Source organism: Aedes aegypti, chromosome 3 (genome assembly GCF_002204515.2).
Source record: "Aedes aegypti strain LVP_AGWG chromosome 3, AaegL5.0 Primary Assembly, whole genome shotgun sequence".
Taxonomy (NCBI): Eukaryota; Metazoa; Arthropoda; class Insecta; order Diptera; family Culicidae; genus Aedes; species Aedes aegypti.
In genome coordinates this window covers 18,927,788-18,947,300 of record NC_035109.1, presented here as the reverse complement: position 1 = coordinate 18,947,300, position 19,513 = coordinate 18,927,788, and the positions used below count along the sequence as shown (strand labels likewise).

General features: G+C 37.9%; 2 protein-coding genes across 4 annotated transcripts in view; one reads left to right on the top strand and one right to left on the bottom strand.

Moving 5' to 3' along the window:
* The window catches only part of LOC5572510 (DNA polymerase zeta catalytic subunit), a 41,880-nt gene extending 34,144 nt beyond the window's left edge, over positions 1–7,736 (top strand). The window contains exons 7-11 of one of the 3 annotated variants that reach the window (XM_021854246.1): positions 2,118–3,154; positions 3,218–3,788; positions 6,577–7,365; positions 7,432–7,573; positions 7,641–7,736. In XM_021854246.1, coding sequence (XP_021709938.1) covers positions 2,118–3,154; positions 3,218–3,788; positions 6,577–7,365; positions 7,432–7,572 — 2,538 coding nt within the window. In that variant the 3' untranslated portion in view covers position 7,573; positions 7,641–7,736. Of the gene's footprint in view, positions 1–2,117; positions 3,155–3,217; positions 3,789–6,576; positions 7,366–7,431 lie in introns of all 3 variants that reach the window. The other 2 variants (XM_021854245.1, XM_021854244.1) reach the window with 2 other exon arrangements.
* Positions 7,627–8,930, bottom strand: LOC5572511 (lectizyme). The gene is made up of 2 exons (XM_001660400.2): positions 8,165–8,930; positions 7,627–8,102 (listed from the first exon to the last, which is right to left on the bottom strand). The coding sequence occupies exons 1-2, from the start codon at positions 8,561–8,563 to the stop codon at positions 7,650–7,652; spliced, it is 852 nt and encodes a 283-aa protein (XP_001660450.1). The 5' UTR covers positions 8,564–8,930; the 3' UTR covers positions 7,627–7,649.
* Between the last annotated feature and the right edge of the window lie 10,583 nt (positions 8,931–19,513).

The window sequence follows — 19,513 nt, the reverse complement described above, 5'->3', positions numbered from 1 at the left end:
GCAATCTCTCTCAGAACAGGGTGTCACTAAAGCGATCTTCAAGAGTTTGTATCTCGGCCAGACGGTAGACCTCAGAATTTCGCATTCTCCTAGGGTCGTTCAGGGCCATTCTCAGAAACTTGTTCTGAACCCTCTGGAGTTTGAGATGGTGTGATTTTGCGCAGCTCTCCCAGACCGCCATGCCGTACTCGATCACGGGACGGATGATTTTTTTGTAGACAGCAAGCTTGTTCTTTTGGGGTAGTGTCTACCTACGGTTTATAAGGGGATACAACACTTGTTGTCGAAAGATCAGCTTACTGTCCAAAGTCAAACCTAGATAATCAGCCTCGTTGGACAATTCCACCGCTGTGCCGTTTAGGGTGATTTTGCAATCCTCAGCCGGAACAAGTCTGGGGGATTTGGAGTGGGGGAAGAGGATGACCTGGGTCTTCGCCGCGGTAATACATATCTTCCAGCTGGTGAGGTATTCTGTCAGGACATCAAGGCCTCGTTGGAGTTTTACCGTGAGCGCTATGATCACTCTATCACTGTAGACGATGGAGGTGTCATTTGCGAACAGAGACAGTGCGCCGCCTCTTGGGAGTCCGGGCATATCGGAGGTGAACAGGTTGAATAGCAGGGGCCCGAGGATACTGCCCTGGGGGACGCCTGCGATGATGTCGTGCGCATCGGAAATTGCTCCGTTTAGTGAGACCCGAAATGTCCTCGCTGACAGATAGTTAGGGTAACCGACCGTTTTGGACCCCCTAAGGAAATGATTTTAGTTTTGTGTCTCAATTAATTAATCGCACAGCGTAATCAAGTTAAAGAATATGTCAAAATGTAGAGAAAAACTTCCTCTACGAGATAAAAATGCCCAAACGCTCATGTAGAATGCAAAAAACGTCGAAAATAATTGAATTGTGAAGCACTGTTTTTCATTATTTTGGACACACCAATACATTTTGGACCCTCAAAGTATATATTTTGGACTCCCGACATTTTTTTATCGTTTGGCGACGAAGTCCATGACACTGGTTGTATAATATGCTTGCCCATAGTCTAATCAATCGATTCAATTGTTCCGTCTGAGGATATTGGTGACTCGGGATAGTTGGTGCACAGTTGAACGACCGCGTCTAAAACCAAACTGTTTATCGAGCAGAATGTTGTTTTTCTCAACAGAAGCAAGAAGTCGTCGAAAAACTGCCCTTTCGATAAGCTTTGAGAACGCTGAGAGAAGGCTGATGGGGCGATAGCTTTTGGGAGAGGAAGGATCTTTGCCAGGTTTCCTGATGGGGACGACTTTAGCTGACTTCCAAAACGATGGGAATCAGCTAAGCCGGACGCACTGGTTGAAGATCACCGCGAGGTGAACGTAGAACTGGACACTCATGTGCTTGAGTTCCAAGTTCAAGATGCTATTGAAACCAAGTCCGAAGTTTCTGGAAAAATCAATGGGAAGTAATAAGAAATACTGGAGGATTTTTTCAGGAACAATGCCGCCTGCAATTCTTGAATAGCTAAACGAAAGATTTCCAAAATATTACTCGCAATACTTAGGCAGAGAGATATGAGTAGTCTAGATGATGGAGGCCATTGCTAGCAGAAATCCTAAGTTTCTTTTGGGAATTTTCAGCTGGGAATCCTGAACTTCGATCAAGATTTCAAATCTCCGGCAGCAACCCGAGTAATTTATTTGTCATATCGTTTGTTTAGTATTATGCAAAGTAGAATATTCTATCCTGAAAAAAGACTACAATTCGGATCATTCTTGAGTTAGTATGTTTTAGATTCACTTCTCGAATCGATACTTTTAGTCGAACACAATTATTAAATGTGCAATAATGAACAAGGTTAAAAGTATTCTTCTTAAGTATTCGTTCTCGTAAGTATTAGAAGTAATTGTATCAGTAAGTATTAGAATTTGTTACGTTTCTGTAGCAACTGTGAATAACGTTGTACCTACATCTGCTTTATCTCATTGCTTCCATAATCTTTAGGATTCATTATACGGCACAATGTCATTTTGATGCACAGTGTTTTGTTCCAATCGTTATAATTATCAGGTAATACCCTTTTATTGAACTCGTTTCGCCTAATTCTGATTTTCCATTCTTCTTGCTCCCTTGCAGTACAACTTCTTGACCATCATGTCCGTCGAAGTGCACATTCAGACGAGAGGTGAATTGCGACCAAACCCGGAAATAGATCCCATATCTGCAATCTTCTATCGCATCCATAATGATGTGCCGGAAGATCACCGTCGGGCGCCATCCGTTTGTGGTATCATCCTGAATCACGAACACGGTCTGGCTGCAACGGACCGACTGGATCCGTACAAATACAACAAGTGCAATTATATGGCCGATGTGGTAACGGTGTCGAACGAGAGGGAGTTGTACGAGAAATTTCTGATGTTGATCTCGTTTTGGGACCCGGATATCTTCGCCGGGTATGAGATTGAGCAAGCTTCGTGGGGATACATTATCCAGCGGGGGTACAGCTTGGAGATGAACCTTATGAAAATGTTGTCGAGGGTGCCGACGGCGGAGAAAGTTCACGTTTCCGAGGAAGAAGAGCAAGAGCTGCTGGAGATGCATGAATACAGTGCGGGATTAAAGATTCCCGGGAGGATATTACTGGATATTTGGCGCCTGATGAGACACGAGATAGCGTTGACGTCGTACACTTTCGAAAATATTGTGTTCCATATTTTACACAGGCGAGTTTCATGCCATGCTTTCAAGCAATTGACGAGACTGTGGAACAAACCGTACTCCAAGTGGATCGTACTGGAATATTATCTGGAGAGGGTTAACGGTAATCTTGAACTGTTGCATCAGTTGGATTTGATCGGTAGAACAGCCGAATTGGCCAAGCTTTTTGGGATTCAGTTCTACGAAGTGCTCTCGCGTGGCTCTCAGTTCCGAGTGGAGAGTATGATGCTGAGAATAGCGAAGCCGAGGAATTTCGTGTCCGTGTCACCGAGCATACAGCAACGAGCGCATATGAGGGCTCCGGAGTATCTACCGTTGATATTGGAACCTGAGTCGAGGTTCTATGCGGATCCATTGATAGTGTTGGATTTCCAGAGCTTGTATCCAAGCATGATCATTGCATACAATTACTGCTTTTCGACGTGCCTCGGTAGGGTTGAACATTTGGGACAGTGAGTTTTTACAGATTGAATAACACTTCAGAATAATTTCCAGTGCATGATTTATACTTTCAGATCCGAGCCATTCGAATTCGGTGCTTCTCATCTTCGGCTGTCTCCTCGAATGCTTAAAGTACTCGTAGAGAAGAATCTTATCACCATCTCACCATGTGGCATTGCGTTCGTGAAATCATCCGTGCGAGAGGGCATCCTTCCCAGGATGTTGAATGAAATTTTGACCACTCGTCTCATGGTGAAAGGTTCCATGAAGCTGCACAAGGAGAACAGTATTCTCCAACGAGTGCTCCATTCTCGGCAACTCGGGCTGAAGCTGATCGCCAATGTCACGTATGGGTACACGGCGGCTAATTTCAGCGGTCGAATGCCCTGCGTCGAGGTGGGCGATAGCGTTGTAAGTAAAGGTCGTGAAACGTTGGAACGGGCCATCAAAATGGTTGAGACCAGCGAGCGGTGGGGTGCCAAAGTAGTGTACGGCGATACGGATTCGTTGTTCGTGCTTTGTCCGGGCCGAACCAAGGAGCAAGCGTTTAAAATCGGAGCAGAAATTGCCGATGCCGTGACGAAGGATAATCCTCCACCGGTGAAACTCAAGCTGGAGAAGGTTTACCAGCCGTCGATATTACAGGTGAGAAGTTTTATCTGTTAGTATTTATTTCACAAAGTAGAACAGAAAACTTCCCTTGGGCATTGCTTTAATTTTTGACCAAACCACACTCAGAAGTTTTGACTTTAGTGGTCCCGGCAAACTTTGTCTTGCTATCAAGTAGTCTTTTAAAAACGTTGTGATATGTCCCATACAAGTTTCGTTCGTTATCGTTATTCCGACTTTTCCGATGAACATCCTGAGCTGTTTATTCACACAATCACGTCAGATCACACCAGAAACATGCCTGTGAGAGAATTTGTTAAATGCGATAGCCGGTTCTCAAGCCAACTCGTGACATACAAACACCATTCCATTTTTATGAATATAGATAGGTAGATAGATTCCTAAGTGTTCAGAACAAACATATTTCTGCTCAATGAAGTTACTGCTCTTTACTAGAGTATCCAAATTAGAACTTGTTTTTATTAGAATCCAACCCCTGTAGCCTACAAGCTGTAGGAATTCTTTTTGCCATTTCCAAAACAATTCTAAAAGAATACAGGGAAAGAGATCTCCAGAACAGCTTGCAAATGAATTGTTAAATCATTCGTGGAAGAATGTGTAGTAACATTTTCTGAGAAATTTACTGTATTAATTAATGTAGAAATTCCTAGAACACTGGAGAAACGCCCAGGAACAAGGAGTTTCTAAAGGCAGCGTTTGAAAGTAAATGAGAAGTCGAATTTAGTACTGTCTCATTTGATTCCAATTGAAACTTTGTATCTCTCGCATTTATCAACCTCAATTGCAAAGCCGTTCCGGTGTTGTGTTCTTCTTCTTCTTTCTGGCGTTACGTCCCCACTGGGACAGATCCTGCTTCTCAGCTTAGTGTTCTTATGAGCACTCCCACAGTTATTAACTGAGAGCTTACTTTGCCAATGACCATTTTTGCATGTGTATATCGTGTGGCAGGTACGAAGATACTCTATGCCCCGGGAAGTCGAGAAAATTTCCAACCCGGAAAGATCCTCGACCGGTGGGATTCGAACCCACGACCCTCAGCTTGGTCTTGCTGAATAGCTGCGCGTTTACCGCTACGGCTATCTGGGCCCCTGTGTACTACACTCGAATTCAGTTCAGTACACGACACTGAAGGTTTATTATTCACTTATAGGTATTTCCACAAACTTACGATTTTTTTATCTTTTTACAATTATCAAATACCTCAGTGAATTTTTTAAAGAATCCTTTATATGTTTCAAAAACAAATCCCTGGAGAGATTGCAGAAGGGATCTTGAGGGTAACTAGAGTAATTCCTGAAACTGATAACTTAACCTGCGTACTTAATGCAGAAATTTTAAAGAAGTTCCTGGATTAAACTCTGGAAAATTTCTTTGGAAATGTTGATATCCCTGAGAAATGTTTGCAGAAATTTAAAGAATATTTTGTGAAATTTTCAAACACAACCCGTTTGTGTTTGATTTTTTTTTCCACAAAGAATCTCCTGAAGAATTCCTAAGGCTAAGTAGCCCGTCATTCGTTTTGGCACCGATGATGACTTTAAGCTTGCAATTTCAAAGTGATAAAACTCAGTCTTGATTATAGTTTATATTGACTTGAAAAAGTATCACTGTACGCACTAACGTGCATTAAGTATGCTAATACTTTTCTAGCTGTGTCAGTGCAAAACCAACTCTCGCGCTTAGTATCATACAAGCGTATCTGCAGCGATCGATTTCTCTTCATCGACTTTCTCTTTGGATTAGTACTAGAAATTCGATCGATTTTCGGAACATTTTACAATGCAGTATGACGAAGGACGATCAGCACTTTCTATTGAACCAACAATATTGGTCGAAAACATTCTCCCGGCCAAGTAATTAGTCAAAGAGAAAATCGATAAAGAGAAATCGATCACTGCAGTTACGCCCTTATGATACTGAACGCGAGAACTGATTTTCTTTGATTCGAAATCGTGAGATGAATTAGCAACAATCATCAACGACGCATACAAATTTCAATGACGGCCTACTTCGCCTTAAAGATTTTTTTTAAGTAAATCTATTGGACGATTTTTATGGCGAGTCACTAGATTGATCATTTGACATAAATTTGAAGAAATCCAGAAACAATCTTTAGATATATTCTTGAAAGCACAAATTTCCAGATAATTCCTCGAATGTTATGTTGAAGGGGGCTCTGAAGTAAAACGGAAGCCTGGAGACATCTATGAGAATCTCCCAATATCATTTTATATTGCTCCAACAGATTTTCCTAGAATAGTTCCAGATAACTAAAGGCATTTCTGGGAATATTTTCCTAGTATTCTTGAAAGACTATTTGGAAAAAATCTTGGAAACAGGAACAATTCAGAAGTCTTTCAGGATCATACTTTGAAGTCAACCCTAGAGAAATGTTTTCAGGGAAACCTGAACTAAATACATGAACATTCGGTGAATGGTTTTCTAAAGAATTTCTCGTAAAAACCTTAGAAAATACTCAGGGAAACATTTGTATTTTTTTTTTTTTTTTTTGAAGGAACATCGTAAAGAATGTCTTAGATGTAACTAAATTGTCAGCGTAATACCTCCAATTATTTGAACCCTAGAGAAATTAGTAAAGTAATCTCTATAAAATTCCTCCAAAATTGCATAAAAAAGCTTCTAAAAATTCTCAAAAGTTTTGATGGATAATATCTCAGGAAATTTCTGAAGAGAATATCGAGCGAATCCTCAAAGTTATTACCAGAGAAATTTCTGGAGAAAAAAAAATGTTTTGATAAAGATATTATTATACTGTTAACGACAAGAATTCTTCATTTCACAGACAAAGAAACGCTACGTGGGTTACATGTACGAAACACCGGACCAGGAGAAACCTGTTTATGAGGCAAAGGGAATCGAAACGGTACGCCGCGATGGCTGTCCCGTGGTCAGTAAAATGCTCGAAAAGGTCCTGCGCATCCTGTTCGAAACGCGGGACGTTTCCAAAGTTAAAGAGTACACCTGTCGGCAGTTCTCCAAAATTCTCGAAGGACGGGTCAATCTGCAGGACTTTATATATGCCAAAGAGTTTCGCGGCGAGGATGGGTACAAGCCGGGAGCATGTGTACCAGCTTTGGAACTGACGCGCCGCTGGAAAGTGGTTGATCCTAGACGAGAACCACGCCGGGGTCAACGTGTTCCGTACGTGATTATCAACGGTCCGCCCTTGGTGCCATTGATTCGACTGGTCAGAAGTCCTGATGAGTTGCTGGCGGATAATGGATTGAAAATCAACTCTAATTACTATATTGGGAAGGCAATCATTCCGCCCCTTAATAGATGTCTGCTTCTGATTGGTGCAGACGTGAACCAATGGTATAACGATATGCCACGAAAGTACCAACTGTTACACAATACCGGCGGAAAGCGTTCGTCGCTTGCAAGCGAATTGCAGTTACCGAAAAAGAGTACGATCTCACAGTACTTCTCCACCACTAGCTGCATCGGAGATTGCGGCAATCAGAGCCACAGTGGAGTGTGCACTGAATGTCGCAAGCGTCCCCAAAGAACTGTTACCTATGTGATGGATAAGATTAACCGGTTGGAAAGGCGAGTTGAACTTTGCGAAAAGGTGGGTTAATGGACTTGCCAAGTTCTACTGAAAAAAATTGACATTTATTTTGTATCCTATATTTAGATGTGTCGATCCTGCTGTCAGCGGAATTTTGAAACGGCATGCATTTCTCTGGATTGCCCTGTGTTATTTGTGCTGAACCAACGCACTCGAGAGTACGCTCAGGTTCAGTATTATCGTGATCTTCTCGAACAGATGTTCTGAGGTAAGGCTCTTTTGGTAGTTCCTTCTTAGACAATTTATTTATTCTGCTTCTAGTTTAATTTATTTAGCAAATAAAATTATGCATCTGAACCGGCGGTGTGTTTTTCGATTGTTATCCGAACCCATTCCTTGAAGCAACTGATCCACGTAACAACGGTTGGACTGCGGTAGGCAGTGCACGGCAGGGCTCCCCAGGATACTATTCCAATCTGGGTCACTGTGTCGTCGATCATTTGAAGTAAAGGCCCACCAGAATCTCGGTGACATGCATTCACTGAGCCATTCAACTCTCCTGCGCAGAAATTCGTCTTCTCTAGAGGGCTGAACAACGGGAAATACTGCAGGCAAGCATCGTACGGAAACACCGGTAAGTAGGCTTTTTGTAACTTATCCGGATAAATTGGTTCTATGAACGGCGAAGTTGATCCCCATCCTGGCAAAACTGCTGTTCCATATATCGGAGTGTTTCGTTCGTCCAGTTTAACAGTAGTCACATAGTCGTTCAATTTGAATGGTTGTTCTAGCTTGATCTGTAATAGGATTCGATTTATCAGAACACTTCATGTGCATAGTGAATTCAAACTCATCTCACCAGTGCAATATCATAAGGCCCAACAAAACCAAGCTGTCGGTCTTCGTGTACTAAAAACTCGCTCATGTTGCGTCGTTGCTCATAGCCTTCGTCATGTTGCAAATCAAACTCTCCGGCTACCACTTCTAACCACCCATCTTCAAACACAGTTTCCCTACAATGCGCCGCTGTCAAAATCCAATACCGATTCACTATCGTACCACCACAGAAGTGTACAGCTCGAGATCCGTTTCCAAAGTTCCACTGAATTGACACCAGAAAAGGAAATTCTCCAGAGCTTGCATTCTGTCCACCAACTACTTTTGCTGTAGATTGCTTCAAACCTAATCCCAGGCAAGAACAAAGACCAGCACTGCCCAAAAGAATTAACCACAACCACGGGACAATCTTGCGTTCCATAGCTTTAACCGAATTGCTTTTAGTGCGCACAGCTCTACGAATAGTACTAAACTGAGGCGTCGCCGACGCCACCACGTGAGAAATTGTGAGGTAGGTACTTTCACCAGCCGCGCTCGCTCTTTCGCGACCGCAAGCGCGCTAAACTCAGCTTTCGCTTTCGTTTGCCTTGCGCGGCGGCTCACAGACGAGTTGACGAGACAGACGACGGCAGCCTGTATGCGCTCGAGGATCAAGTTCATTTGAATACCTACAGACTATCTGTTGCCATATGATGATGATGACGGTGTCGCGTTTGCGAATAAGGTGGTGGTGATTCATGAGGCTGGGGGCGTGACGGTGACCGGTTGTACGGTGATGACGTTCGGCTTTAGTTTGTCTGGCCAGTATCTAGTGACTATAGAAACAAGGAAGGGAGATGATGAAATTCCATGTGCTCCTTTTATGATTAAATAAAGCCACTTATGTATACATACTATAGGACAGAAAAAAAATCACCAAAGGCGTTTTCTCATTCAAAATAATTAACTTCGAATAGTTGCGTCGCTTTAATTTCACGACAGATTCATTTCACTTTTCTGTGATGGATTAACATACAAAAGTTACAAATAGACACATTTGTTCCTCATCACTCAGTGATACATGTGCTGAAGGCACCCAGGATTGAAGGCAAATTGTAGTACAGAACTACTAAACCGTGGGGCTTTTTAGAGACTCGATCTCTTTTTAATTTCAAGTCTCTCATAAATCTCTATATTTAAGGTTTCCAAAACATTTTTTCTAGGCATTTTTTTTTCTATTTTTTGTTGTTAAAATAACTTGCGACAGCTTGCACCATTTTCGATTGGGAAAAATCTGAAGGCTCTTATTTACCGGCCCAACCCCTTATTGGACACGATCATTCGGTAATATAAGGTTGCAATTCCTTTTGATGTTTCTTTAGAATGATTTCCTGAAGCGTTTCATCCAGGAATAAGACTAGATCAATAGCGCTCTGTGCAGCCCTCAGAAACTTACGATAAGAAATTCGTTAAAATACAAAGAGTTTCGCATAATTATTTCTTAAAGTGCTGCAAGATCTTTTGAAGACATATTTTACTAAGTGTAAATAATCTTTCTGTGACATTTACGAGAATTTCTCAACATTTTTCTTTGAATATTTCCTCTTGATTATTTTTTTTACAAATAATTGGAAATTCTCATAGGATTGTATTAGAGATACTGCCGAATTTTTTTCAGGAATAAATTAAAGATTTTTTTTCGACCATATCTGTTCTTTGGATATCATCGAGATGCTTCTTTAGGCATAAGTTTTGGTAATTCTACTGGGATTCTATCATAAATCTTCTTCTTCTTCTTCTTCTTCATCTTTCTGGCGTTACGTCCCAACTGGGACAAAGCCTGCTTCTCAGCTTAGTGTTCTTAGGAGCACTTCCATAGTTATTACTTGAGAGCTTTCAATGCCAATTGACCATTTTTGTATGTGTATATCGTGTGGCAGGTACAAAGATACTCTATGCCCTGGGATATCGAGAAAATTTCCAAGCCGAAAAGATCCTCGACCGGTGGGATTCGAACCCACGACCCTCAGCTTGGTCTTGCTGAATAGCTATCTATCTATCATAAATAATCTGCCATAAATCCTCAATGGAATATGTGGTAGTGTCGATATCAATATCAGTACCGTGGACGTTGTTCAGTGGACGGTTTTTTGAATGCAATCACCATAAATATTTCTTTTCCTATTTTCGATTCAACAAAACATGCTGAACAAAATAGCAAATAATTAAGAACATTGTGTGCCTAATTTGACGCACAAGATTTTCATACAAAAATATGTCTTAAACCTTAAAACTAGAAAAAAATCGACATCAATCTATGAATAAAAGAATATTACTGACTGTTGTTGATGATATTGCTGTAAAACAGCACAATATTTTCATGAAAATTGAATAACAATATTTAGCACATTCACTAAGGAATGAAAAAATTGACGCACTTGTCGGATGCATTTTCAAATAATGTTTATTGTTTGCCTATTTTTACTCAAAAATAAACTTTTTTTGATTGAAATCTTACAATAACATGTAAATGAAGATAAAGGAATAAATTTTTGAATGCTATTCTGAACTAGAAATAATTTATAATAAAAATAATTAGAAAACCGAGATGAGCCAGCCTCGGGCTGCAAATCTCGTTAATAAAGATAATAATAATAATAATAATTAGAAAATGCGTCAAGTTTGGACCCGCGTCAAACATGGTACGTTCACGGTAGAACAAACTATACCGATATTCTTTCAAATAAAAAAAGTTCCGATGATTATCTTTTTTTACAAAAGGCCAACCTAATTTCCATTTCGACCAGAAACAATTGTTTTCAAAATTGGAACAGCTTTGTAGAACATCATTTTTACGTAAAATCACAATTGAAGGTGTGAGTTCCATCTTTCCTCCTAAAGCCCCAATCCTCGACCTCGTCAGCGTCAGCCAGCGTCTATGGGCATACATTAAAAGGGCTAAATAGCTATTGACGAAATAAAAGCCTCATTTCCTCAAAATCTTTTTTTTATTAGAATTTATTCGGCTAAAATGATAGTTATAAATATTCATTGCTATAAACCAACATACAATGCGTAATTTCATAGTACAAATTTGATTTATTATTTGTCAAAACAAGATTGTGTTTTTCTCTTTGTTCACTTTTTTTGATATGAGGCCCTTTCCATTGTTCGGCCTTGAGTTTATTTAGCGTTGCCTCTAGGAAATGCTACAGTAATTATTCCAATAATGTCTCCAATTACTCACTTTTTCTGACAGGGATTTTATAGGAGTAGTCCAGTCCAGAACATCCTCGGCATCGTTTTGTGATTCTACTAATAGTTATTATAGCTCTTTTTTAAGTAATTTTTTGATGTTTCTCAAAAAATATCTATCGATTTCGTTGTGTACGCTAGGTTTCAGAACAACACAAATTATGATATTGAGTCCATGTGAAGATTATTCTTGACACATCGTATGAAGTTCAAATAATATGTACAGGACGGACTCGATTATCCGGAGTTTGTTCTTTGATATTCTTGTTTTTGAGATTTAATGCATAAATTTAATTTGGTACTGCAATATACAATATGAATGGTTTTGCGGCTTTGGATGTAGATAAAAAGGTTTTTTGTAAGCCGGTCAAAATAATTTCTTCCCAAGACCCCTAATGTTCCTAAAAATAACTTCTGGCTACGCCACTGCATTATACAAACAAAACAACGGAAATATATAATATCTAAGTTCTTTTAATGCAGATTTTATTTTTTCTTTTAGTGATTCGATTATTAGGACGAGTCGATTATCCGGAGTGAAAAAAAATTGATACAACGGATAATCGAGTCCGACCTGTACCGACATCAAATTGAACCTTCCAAACACTAGAATAAAAACCAACTAAAGTCTTACGATGGAAAATGTGACGGTTAAATCCATGAAAACTTTATGAGCGTACTCAATTCATGGATGATCCCTCGAAAAATCCTGTATTTTGTATAGCATATAATCTATTTTGGAAAAAAAAAAACATATCGTCAAAGAGCTATCAATTTTATCAACAACTATTTGATTACAAAAAAAAAAATCAACAAATCAATATCCAAGTACAGCTAGTGATCTAGCAAGATAGTGCATTGGTAAGACTGATATGAAAAGTAAATTATACGATAGTTTAGGTTTGAAAATGGATGGTCAATCCTTTTTCAATAGAACTACCCGGGAAATACAGAAATCCCGGGAAATACGGGAATCTCGGGAAACAGGAAATCATTTCCCGGGAAACGGGAATCCCGGGAAATTTTCCCGGGATTGAACACTCTATTTTGTAGTGATTTTTCCAGGAGTTTATTAGGTACAGTACTGGACATAATAAAGTACACATTGGCCGTTTTTATTCAAAATGGTCAAGTTTGGAGGTCTGGATCTCGGTTTTCAGTGGTCCGTCTGATCAGAAATTTTCACGTAGCTGGGAAATAACATTTTACTCGACTAAAAAATCAAAATATTTGGAACACAAATTATTGAAAATTTCTCCTCTTTCATTTGTACTGTATTTCTCAACAAATTTCATCAGAGATTAATAAAGACTTCTAATAGTTTCCTTAAGAAATACCTCTAGATTATTTAGAGAATTTGTTCGAAAATTTATGAAAAATTATCTTGCCCATATCCAAAAGGAATTTCTGATTAAATACATAGGAATATTTCGGACAATCTCCGAAGGAATTTTTGAAGAAATCTCTGGGATAACTTCTGAAAAATTATCAGAGAACTTCCTAGTTAAAATCTTAAACACAATTTTTGCAAGAAATTTTGAGGAAACATTTGGAAAGTGTATAAATTTCATGATTAGGATCTTGTTTCGCCAACATTTCGGCGTTTATGTTGAAGGTCCAATGCGGGGCGATTCTCCGCAGAAACGAACCCAGACATCTTCAGCATGGCCTTGCTTGGTAGCCTTCACACTTACTTTTTTGTTGTATGAAACCGTTTTTGTGAAGCATGTTATCTGAATACACGGAGCAAAAATAAAAAAAGAGAATTACAGGTATTATTTAGATACGTCTTTTTATTTCATAAATCATAGTTTACCCGAACGAGTTGACTTTATGGGATCCAAATGAAACCTAAAAGGTGAAATGGAATGAAATGATTATGTCGTCTAACTGTGTCGCACGGTAGTAAATAACAAGATTGATGGTCTAATGACTTGTTTACTAGACAACAGACTGGGAATTCAACCCCAGCCTCTTCCACATAAAAATGGCTAAACGTCGACCAAGCGTATCCTTTTTAACCCTAATAATCCTAATTAACTACCGGCGGTAATGATTTCGAACAACGGTGACTGTACTGCGACTACAATCAATAAAATCTTGAGTGGAACCGTCCACATACAACTTTGTTGGCCACTTCAAATGCGGTGACTTTGGTTCTTATCAAAGGTTTATGGTATCATTAAATGTATATTTGTTACATCATATATAACATTCATGTGACATGTGTTATAAAATATCGTAAGAATATAGGTCTTCATTTAATTTGTCGAGTAAACGTGGCATTTACAATCAGAAGACCGTTTGTTCGATTAGATCAATCAGGGTGTCTACTACCTAGCAAAACCTGGAATTATCAGGGAATTTTATTCAACCTGGAAAACCCTAGAATTCTCCGGGAATTTCGGCCATAATCAGGGAAATTATTCTGAATCATACAATAATTTGTCCTTTTTGTGACATAAAATGTCTTCAATCTCAAAAATTTTCGGCAGGGCCGCTATCAAAACGCTACTTGAGAAGTTCAGTGCTTTAATTCTTCAATGATTTTTATTTATTCAACATAAAACATGTTAAGACTAGGATGCAAAATTTAGAATTGTCGAGTTGGTGAAGTCAAGTACAGTTCCCATTTACAGTTGGGTGTCGTTCATGAGCATATGAAATTTGGTAACATTAAAAATTGGTTAAACAAAAAAGTTTTTCGACTATTTCACAAGTTCTAAATTATATTTTCCTCAGTTCCCAAGGAGTGCATCAGGAATTTTTTCAGAGATTCCTTCTGGAATACATTCATGAGCTCAATGAACTTGTCAAGCAAATTGTATTGCACGGTAACATTATTTACCTCCAGTAATTTTCACATAGATCACTCTAAAAAAATTCTAGCTATTATCACAGGATTTCCTCCAGATGTTTTTCCATTGATTCATTTACCGAATTTTCCAGTCGTTACTTCTAGGAGATTTACCACATATTCTAAAGGAGTCTTCCATAAACGTTTATTCCATAGTTTTGATATTTTTGCATGAGACCCTACAATAAATATTACGCCGATTTTTTTCGTTTTTCATAAGGATTGCAAAAAAAATCATTACGATCATTACGATTACTTCCAGAATTGCTCCAAAAATTCTTCCAGGCACTATTCGATGTAATCTTTTCCCAGAATTCCTCAATAAATTCGACTTCCTCCAGAAATTTCTCTTTGGATTTCATCAAATATTATTACTGTGGTTCAAACACCCATCTAATAGTTTTTTTGAATAATATTTCCAAATCACCATGGATTCTTCAAAACTTTATTCAAGGTTACACACCAGTTATTAATGCAGCAATTTTATTTACAGATATTTTCGAAATTATTCATATTTATTTTCCTCGGGGAGTCTCTACAAATTTCTAGAAAGAATTTCTTCAAAAAGTCTTGTAGGACTGTAGGACGTTATTCGGAGATTCGAATGTTTTTTTTTTCAGTTATCTTAGCATTTTGTCAAGAAAATTCTAGGAAGAATTTCATCAAGAATGCAAGAGAATTCGTCAAGGCATACTTAGAACGCACACAAAAATTTTGTTCGAAAATCCATCGATTTCAAAATTTTCTCCAAAATAACTTGAAAAGGATTCTTGACATTTCCCTGGGGACATTATTTTTTTGAGATTTCATTAGTAAATAATAAAAAAAAATCTCAATTATTTTGAATTCTTGAAGTTGGTCTAATCGGAAATGTTAGAGAAAGTCCTAGGAAAATCAATATATACATTTCTTGAGAACATGAGAATTCCATTGAAAATGTCTCCAACGATCTTTGGATGGATTCCTGATGGATTCTCCGAAGTATTTTCTATGGTTATCTTCAGGAAAACTCAAGAATAAGTTCTTGAAGGTATCTAAAACTAAATTCTCGGAAGAATTATTTAGCAAGTTCTTGAAAAATCACGAAACAAACTTCAGAAGAGATCGTTGGAATAATATGTGGTGGAAATACATAGTAAAACGAGCAGTAATACTTGTCGTAATGTCATGAGGGATTTCAAGAACAGTATTAGAATCATTCAAATTCAAACAGACATTTCTGTTCAAATGAGAAACCAATCTCTTATGTCGTGGTTCATGTTGGATATAATTTTATAATCATAATCATGGATGGTCTCTTTTTATATCATCCTTGTTTTTTTTAAACAAGTATCTAAAATTCTTATTTCCAAGACGATCAAACGCTACCAGATTTGGCTTCCCCAAGATATCATCTAGGAAAAAATAAAAAAAAAACGCCTTTTAGAGTAATTTCGTGGGTGTATTGCTTATGTCCATAATTCTGAATCCCACTCTAAGGGAAAGATTTTTTTGTTGAGATCGAATAGACTATTTTTTAAATATCTGATTTTGATAATTGAAGACCCTTTGAATTATTAGATAAGAATAATGTTTTTTTTCGTGGGGATCTAATAAAAATCACCAAATTTTCCAATGTTGTTTAGGTACACGTTCAAAACATCTTTGAAAATATGTTTTTAGTAATCAGAAATAAACGGCCCAGATAGCCGTAGCGGTAAACGCGCAGCTATTCAGCAAGACCAAGCTGAGGGTCGTGGGTTCGAATCCCACCGGTCGAGGATCTTTTCGTATTGGAAATTTTCTCGACTTCCCAGGGCATAGAGTATCTTCGTACCTGCCACACGATATACACATGCAGTAATGGTCATTGGCATAGTTAAGCTCTCAGTGAATAACTGTGGAAGTGCTAATGGAACACTAATCTGAGAAGCAGGCTCTGTTCCAGTGGGGACGTACCAGAAAGAAGAAGAAAAATAAATAAACTATTCGGTCAGTCATTTATTTATTCATGTGTATTTTGGAGAATTTCTTGAATCTGGAATTGTTTCTCAAAACCTGAAAAACCTGGAAATATGTAGACACCCTGTCAATGGAGTGCAGTGTACTTCAGTATAAACCCGAATTCGCCAGACGATTTTCTAAACACAAGTTGGATATGTCCTCTTTAACCTAAAATAACATAATGCGGTTCCACTTATATCGTGAAGATGAATTTCAGAGTTTGAAAAAAGTTACTCTTATGGATCAAACATACATTTTTTTTATTGATGTTTAGAAAACAACGTGGTCAATAAAATCTAAAGGTGATTTCATTATACGTACATTCTGGTTGTCTGGGAACTACATCATACTTCGTCAGCTTATCTTCTTTCTTGCGTTATGATAAGACTGGGACAGAGCACTGCAACAGCTATCGGTTGAGAGCTTTCTTTGCCAATTGACCCTTTTTGCATTTGTATATCGTATGACTGAAGATACTCTATGCTCTGAGAAATCGAGAAAATTTCCATAACGAAAAGATTTTCGAGCGACGAAATTCGAATGCACGATTTTTAGCCTAGTCTTGCTACATAGACTCAAGGCTGGTAGCAAGTCACTTTTTAGTGACTTGGTCACTTTTTTGAGGCCAGTCACTTTAAAGTCTCTTTTTTGAAGCCATTTCAACTAAAGTCACTTTTTTCGTAAAAAAGTCACTTTTTTCAACTATTTTGAGCTAATCTTTCGGGCGAAAATTTTGAATCGGCCTTCTTAATTTAGGCTAAGTTTAAAGTTAGCAGGGTGTCACTACCTGAAAAATCCTAGAAAACCTGGAATTATCAGGGAATTTTATTCAACCTGGAAAAACCTGGAATTAACAGAGGTTTTCGGCTATACGCAAGAAAGAAAACCTCGAACCACTAAGGCAGCGTCCATTTATTACGTAACGCTAAAATTGGACATTTTTGACCCCCTCCGCCCCCCCCTCCGTATCGCATTTTGTATGGGAAATTTTGAATTTTTGTATGAGCCGTAACGCTTGAGGCTACTCCTCCCCTCCCCTAGAGCGTTAGGTAATTTGTGGATGCCGCCTAATTATTATGGCAGAATATGTCCTATTTGTAACACAACATTTATTCAATTAAAAAAAAAAATCGGCTGCCAGTCCATTCGCTTTAAGTTACTTTTTATATTTATTTCGAATAACTTGTTTAAATAAGGAAGTAGGACTTAGGATTGCTAAAATGGGAAAGGCAAATACGATTCCCAGTTCTAGTTGGGTATCTTTCATGAGCATATGAAATAAATAATATTTGTAGGAAAAGATTAAAGCAAGTAAAAATAGTATATTTTCAGGTAAGCAGATCTCCAAGCCTTTAAGGATACTATGTCAATGCATATCTCTAAAAAGTGTTTATTTTTAGTTAAGGTCTCTAAAGACATTATAATCAATATGGTATCTAAAGTCAATTTTTTGCCATAACCCACTCTTTCCCATGGTAGCTCCAGAGCTCAATTATTTTTGACGAACTTGAGGCAAACCGAACCAGAGGAATACTATGCATTAGTTTCTACAGTCAACTCTCCGTAACTCGATATTGAAGGGGCCATCGAGTAAGGGAGGTATCGAATTATGGAACACAAAACCAGTACAAATGCGATCCGAGGGACCATCGCAGTAGCCATGAAAACCAACTTTTACTGTGGTTCTCTAACTCGATATCGTGATACGAAGTATCGAGTAAGGGAGAGTTAACAGTAGATTATGATTCTATACTTATCAGATTAATCCAAAAGTCAACTAACTTTTTGAATAGTAAAACTATTGGTGAGCAATCAGTTTACTATTGTAAAACAACCAACAATTTTTAAACTGATTTTGAAAAAATAGAACCTTTGAAATATTGTTTTTTGAATTACTTTTTACAAAAACGCTTTTTCATAAAGAAACTGTCGATTGAAGTCGTCGGACATACATGGTTAATCTGCTTGCAATGAATTCTGGTGCAACATTCTAGAGGCTCCAGAGATTCCTTCTGGAATATTTTCAAGAACTCCACCAGGAATGCCACCAGCAATTTTTCAATAGAAGCTCAGAGGAATTTCTTCCAAATTTTATACTAAAAATTTTAGATCATTCCTACGCAATTTTCACAGAGATTACTCTGAAGAAAAAATCTCAGTATTTCTTCCAGATCACTGATTCTTTCACAGATTTCTTCAACTTCAACTTCTAGGATTCTTCCCGCTTGCCCTACAGAAGTTTTTCCCCAAAGGTTTATTATAAAGTTTTCGAAAAAAATCAACATTTTTACAAGAAACCCTACAATAATTCCTACGCATTTTTCATTCAATCCAGGCATTTTTATAAGGATTCTCTCAAAAATTCAACCATAATTACTCTCCGGAATTTCTCAAAACTTACTTAAGCTATTATTGGATACAATCTTTTCCAAGAATTGCTGGATGAATTGCATCTGGGATTCCTCATTAGATTCCTCTAGAAATTTCTCCAACATTTCTTCAAAATATTATTACTGCGGCTCAAACACTGATATTTTTTTCAAATACAGTTTCCATTTCATTCAAGGTTCCACACTAGTTAATACTACAGCAATTATTACTGTCATAGGCCTTTTCATGTGACAGGTCCGTCTATGCATTTATTTACATCGGTGGAGGATCGGTGCATACACGAGGCTGTCATTTTCATAGGAGAACTGTCAAAGATCTTCCCGATCAGCTGTTTTGGAACGTCATGTGAATAGGCCTATTGCTCCGACCATTGATGGATTAACATGCTTTTATCATAGCAATTTAACAAGAAATATATTCATCAAGAATTCGAGAGATCTTTCAGTTATCCTTGTAGGTATTCATCATTATAACTCACACAAGTTTCATCAGAAATCACACTAGGATTTTTTTTTTTAGAAATTCCTCGTGGATTTTTTAAAATTTTTCACAAAAAATATAAAATTTTTTAAAGTTTGAGTTTCGTTCGTGTTTTTTTTTTAAACAGATTGAATACATGAAGGTATATAATTTACGGCAAAACGAAAAGTTACTTGTCGTAATTTTACGAGGAAGACTTAGAATGTGAATACCTTCCATTAAACTTACTGATGGAAAATTTCTTCCTTAGTCGGCGTTTAAAGGACGCGGTTTAAGCAGTATTCCAATAAAATTCGATCTTCTGTTATCATTTTTTATTTGAAATATCGATTAATGCGTAAAAATATTGACCTTATTAGGTAGAAGAGCTGGAGTTTAAATGGAAATGTGAAATGACAAAACTTTTAATTTACAAATGTTCCAAAT